We start from the raw sequence: 5,992 nt of genomic DNA, 5'->3' as shown, positions 1-5,992 counted from the left end.
TTACCCATCAGCAGTACCAAGAGGGATTTTAAATACTGTTTCTTTCACCTGCCCTCTTGCCTCTCTAGGTGAAAAACCATAACCACATTCTTCTTTATTTATTTATTTTTTTGGCTGGGTACAGTGAACTTTATTGATGGTGCACAACAAAGTAGGGCTCCCTACGCCCCTCCCCTTCTTCAGAGGGTGTGGGTTGGAAACGGTGGTCAGGTGTTGGAGGATTGATCTGGGCAGGGACTCCCCAGCAGCTGAGGGCCTCTCTTCCTCTTGCCAGGGCTGGTGGTCCAGGGGACTCTTATTCCTTAGAGGCCATGTGGACCATGAGGTTCACCACCCTGTTGCTGTAGCCAAACTCATTGTCATACCAGGAAACAAGCTTGACAAAGTGGTCATTGAGCGCAATGCCAGCCCCAGCATCAAAGGTGGATGAGTGAGTATCACTGTTAAAGTCACAGGAGACCACCTGGTCCTCAGTGTAGCCTAGGATGCCCTTGAGGGGCCCTCTGATGCCTGCTTCACTACCTTCTTGATATCATCGTATTTGGCAGCTTTCTCCAGGTGGCAGGTCAGATCCACAACCGACATGGGGGTGGGGACACGGAAGGCCATGCCAGTGAGCTTCCCATTCAGCTCAGGGATGGCCTTGCCCACAGCCTTGGCAGCACCAGTAGAAGCAGGGATGATGTTCTGGGCAGCCCCTTGGCCATCATGCCACAGCTTCCCAGAGGGGCCATCCACGGTCTTCTGGGTGGTGGTGATGGCATGGACTGTGGTCATGAGTCCCTCCTCAATGCCAAAGTTGTCATGGATGACCTTGGCCAGGGGGGCCGAGCAGTTGGTGGTGCAGGAGGCATTGCTGACAATCTTGATGGACTTTCCATTGATGACAAGCTTCCCATTCTCAGCCTTGACTGTGCCTTTGAACTTGCCATGAGTAGAATCCTACTGGAACATGTAGACCATGTAGTTGAGGCCAATGAAGGGGTCATTGATGGCGACAATATCCACTTTGCCAGAGTTAAAAGCATCCCTGGTGACCAGGCGCCCAATGTGGCCAAATCCGTTCACTCCGACCTTCACCACCGTGTCTCAGGGTTGTGGCTGCTGGCACAGCGCAGGAAGAGAGGCTGTCTGATAAACAGGAGGAGCAGAGAGCCCATAACCAGATTCTTGAGAAATTCCTGTACATAGTTCCTGGTAAGTGTGAGGTGTAAGTTAGCCCCTGGTTAAATATATCTCTCCATTAGAGCTCTTCTATATATAAGGAAATTGTTTGAAGTCTTGGCATGTGCAATACATCCAGTGATGATTTAAAATGTTTCCTTTAGCTTTAAGTATAATTTAATGGTGAGAGGGTAGGGAAGCAGGTGGTTAGATGCTTTCTTTATACTTTTATCCTATAATATAGACGGAGATGTCCTCCGCTATCTGCCAGATAAGCCTGCAATTTTCGAAGCTTCATCTCAAATGGGAACACAAAATTAAGCTCTCACAAGTTACATTTTGGTAAAAGAAACACAATAATAAAATAAGAGAAGGAAAGAAACTATACCGTTAAGACCTTTGTCTAATTTTTACTGATTATATATGGTGGTTCCTTTTAAACAATCAGTTTGTGGGCTTATAGTTTGAATATATAATGAACTGGGAGAAAAAAATAGAAAATATATTTTCCTGTGATTCAGCAGTATCCCTAGTTATTTCATCAATTTATATTTTTATTTTGTGTTCTCTTAATTTCTTGGAGGGACAAATAACTCATTCATGCTCTTTTACATCAATTTTAATAACTTTAAATTTATTTTTATAGTATATTTATAGAATAAACATTTTATCCTCCATAGTCTCAACATTCAGATGCTTGCTCTGGCTTACACAGAGCTGTTATTTTTCATTCAGTAGATCTGGGTGATGCAGGTGAATGAAACATATCTACAAACATCCAACCAGCACATATCAAGAAACAAAAATATTCTGACCTACCCAATGTGCAACTGAAACCTGAGTGGATGCATCCTTTTAGTTCTGAGGTAAAATTTAAAAATGATACTATTGATGATTACAAAAGTCTGACTTCTACTTCTTAAGCATTTTCTGTGAGCCAGCACCACACTAGGTGTGTGACATATATTTTATGCCATCTTTAATTTACCTTGTTAATAATGTTTGTCTTTCCTGCTTTCAGAGGAAAGAATGGGGATTTAGAGAGCTTTTAATGACTCATCCCATGTCACTTACTGGAAAATAGCAGATTAACGTTTCAATCAAGGTCTGCCATACTCCAAATCCCAAACTCTTAACTACTGTAGCACATGATCTTACTCAATGAAATATGTTTACATTTACTACCGAGAATTCCTTTCCAGCTTTTCAGGCATCAGCTCCCCTGTAAATACCAAGAAACCTATCATTTCCCCACAGTGGAATCACACAAGACACCCACAGTGTCTGAACCTGGCCATTCAAGAAGGATCATATCTCATATATGAGTCACATTTTCTGTTATTGGCATTCAATTTCATCTCTTTTACTGCCGTTTATCAAAAAGCTTTCAGAATTTCATACAGTACAATGCCATATAAGTGTCATTTGACTTTAAAACTCCTAATTGCCCTTCAGATGGTACTCATCTGCATGCATGGCCTTTGCTTAGAAACAATGTCCATTACCTAGGAGCTCAGTTCCGATTTTCAATTTACCATTTGGTAAAATACAATAGGTAGACCAAACTTCAGTGTCAAGGGCACATTTGAGCACTGGCCCCGTAAAGTAGCCTGCTTCTTTAAGACTTCAGTCACGGCAATTTAGAAACGCCACTTTGCTCAATGTTCGCAGGAATGGAGTAGTGGGCTAGGGGAGTTCACTCTACCTAGGGATGGGGAACTTAGAGCATCTGTCTTCTAACAATAGGATCAAACTTGTCTTGAAATTTTCACTACAAGCCTTAGAGCTGGATAAATCCGACTATAAAACAACTAGTAGACTCTGCACATGTTTGAGTCCTCCATGGGCAGGTGACCTGGAACTACTGGTTCTAAAAGCATGAGCTTCCTTGAGAAACTTCAAGAGAAACCTGCGCAGTGCTCATGGAGGCAGAGAAGCAGCATGAACTTGTCCTTTGTTCGAACTGTTAATTTCTTAAGACCCATTATTCTTTCTATCAAATGATTCTCATTTTAAGGCATGAAAAATTGAACCAATAAGTGTGGATGGCTACATCTTTCTTTTCTTTTTGGTCAGGTTTATTGTTTTATAATTTACATAATAAAATTTACCTTTGTGCACAATCCTAATTTGGTAAGTTTTGACAAATATATACAGTCACCACCACCATAGTAAAAATATAAGCTATTGCTTTCCCCCCACTACCTGAAAGTGGAGCGTTTTTATTTAAAACAAAAACAAAAACAAAAACTTTTGTAAGCCAAAATGGTGCAAAATGAAGAAGCACTTGTCATTAATTTATGTGGAAATAATTTTTAGCCTCCTGGACCCAAAATTCAATGCACACACAACGTCTTCCGTTCACTGTGATCAAAACAATATGCTCACTTTTACACTAAACATAAAACATGTAAGGAGCTCCCTTAGGCCTTTCTGATAAAGTCGCGCCCATCTTGCTAACAGATGCACAAAATGAATGGAGATAAAGTGCAGATGCTCACAGACAACAGCTCCAGGTGATGGCGGCTTGATGCTGAGTGTGGTTCCCAGTGAAAGAGCTGGGCGGGGCCACTCTCGCTGCTCCCGGTGCTGCCTCTGTAAGGGCTGCTGCAAAACACACACCCAGGGCTGTTTGTGCTTTTTGCCTTTTGTTGGAAAAGAGAAAATCCTTTTTAGATTCTTTTGGTTAGGAAAAAAGGTTCTGATGTAGGTGTTTTATAAAAGCAAAGTGCCTAAAGCATGAACTTTAAAATTCAGGGGAATTCCTGTATCACCATCACCCCTTAAGCTTGCCTCCTTTCTTTTTCAGTCAACCCTTCACCAAGCTCTGGTTCATAGCAACCATTGTTCTGATGTCTCTTCCAATAGTTTGATCTTTTCCAGAATGCTATTTAAATGGAATTACATAATATGTACCTTTCTGCAAGACTTGAGATTCACCCATGTTTATGTATTTATTAGTTTATTATTTGTTATTGCTGAGCAGTGTTTCATTATATTGTACCCCGATTTTTTTTGTACATTAATCAGTTTCTGGACATTGGAGTTTTTATCAGTTTGGGGCTTTTATAAGTAAAGCTACAGTAAACATCTAGTAATTTTAGTACAGGTTTTGTGTGGCCCTATAGTCTATATTTCTAACGGGTCGTTTGTTGGGTAATACGAGTTTTTTAAGAACTCTGCATCCCCTGAATATCCAGGAGGGTAAATGGCAGAAGTGAATCCGAATGAACCAAGGGTGACAGCATGGGACGGAAAGGCTGAGTATTCCTGAGCCATTTCTTCCTTCTGCATTCAGAGGTTTTGCTCTGGACAGAGTCTTGTTTGACTGGTAGGTGAATCAGCTCACGAACATGGGAGTCGGAATCCCAGATGTCACAATTCCGCCATCCACTTCCTTACCCCCCACCAGGGACGTGGGCTCTTTCTTTAGTAACCCTTAAAATCGCTCCTTTCATCAGAATCATCTTTATCGATGATTTCAATGGGACATATGCAGCCCTGCAACTGAGAAATCCATTTTTCAAATTAATGTTCTCTCAAGCTTTTACCTAGGAATTGCTGAGGCAAAGGGCAGGTGCAGTTCTTATCTTGATATATTCCTTTTACCTTGGATCATCACCATACTTATTGCTTGAGTCCCTAAGCATTGGCAGGGAAATGGCACCAGGTGTGAGACCGATGGAGTCGGACCGGACCTCGGTTCCCTTGAGTTTTGGCTAAGGAAGAATTTAGAGCCCATACTCAAATACTAGTAGAAGCAAAAGTTTATTTAGAACGTCACAGAAATAGAAGTGAGCCATATAAGTAGAAGAAATAGATTCAGAAAACAAGTTACAGAGGCAAAAGAAGGGCCTTTAGAGCTAACGGGAAAGAGAGAGGTAAGGAAAATATCTTTGGGGTAAAGGGGTGGGAAAAGAGGTGGAGAAAGAGAGAGAAAGCCACCTAATAGGCTTATCTTTATAAGAAATTGCCAAATGATCTCCCCAAGTTGCTATGCCATTTTGCATTTCCACCAGGCATGCATAAGAATCCCAGCTGATCCACGTTCTTGCCAACACTTGGTATTGTCATTTTTTTCCCATTTCTGTAATTCTATTAGACATGCATGCATCTCCTGTGGTTTTAATTTGTATAAAGTAACATGAAACCTAAATGCAATGTGGTATGAGGCTTTGGGTTCTGGAACAATGACAACAAAGGTCATGATCTGGTAAAATCTGAATAAAGTCTCTAGTTGAATAATGGTATTCTCTCATTGTTAATTTCTCAGTTTTGATAAGTGATTGTGAAAGATATTAACATGATTATGTAAACTAGGTGAATTGTTATGGAAACTTTCTATACTATTTTGCAACTCTTCTGTATATTTAAAATTATATCAAAACAAGGATTTAAATATCACACACTGGGGTGTTAGAGATTAGTGACTACTTTAACGACTTAAATTTCGACATGAGGGTCCTCATAATAGTTCCATTTAATTCACTATTCTGGCCCCTTCAAACACGAGACGGATTGTGCCAACTGATGATACTGTGCTCTAAACACAACCAAACAGTAGCCTCAGTTGCAGTACCTTTGCCAGAAGGGAATTTTTTCTGGAGCAAATGGACACTGAAACAGGGGAATAACTAGCAAAAATATCCAATCTCCAGCCATTTGGGGATAGAAAATTAAAAGTGATTCACATGAATGTGGGATGGAAATAATATACATTACAGTCTTGTCCTATGTGTATATAAACTATCTTATACTCTGGCATAACATAGTCTGAAGGGAACTGGATCACTTGGATATCATGCAGAACATTCCATTGATCTACTTC

At 40.7% G+C, this 5,992-nt stretch overlaps 1 protein-coding gene across 1 annotated transcript in view; it reads right to left on the bottom strand.

The window, feature by feature from the left end:
- Nucleotides 1-295: 295 nt before the first annotated feature.
- Nucleotides 296-5,992, bottom strand: part of LOC102431087 (glyceraldehyde-3-phosphate dehydrogenase-like) — an 84,008-nt gene continuing 78,311 nt past the window's right edge. Inside the window, 2 exon segments of the mRNA XM_014464025.1 lie at nucleotides 296-495; nucleotides 498-942. Of these exon segments, the coding sequence (XP_014319511.1) occupies nucleotides 296-495; nucleotides 498-942 (645 nt within the window).

This window comes from Myotis lucifugus, unplaced genomic scaffold (genome assembly GCF_000147115.1).
Source record: "Myotis lucifugus unplaced genomic scaffold, Myoluc2.0 scaffold_233, whole genome shotgun sequence".
In the NCBI taxonomy this organism is placed as follows: Eukaryota; Metazoa; Chordata; class Mammalia; order Chiroptera; family Vespertilionidae; genus Myotis; species Myotis lucifugus.
The sequence above is the reverse complement of the archived record's forward strand: the minus strand, read 5'-3'. Positions and strand labels throughout refer to the sequence as shown.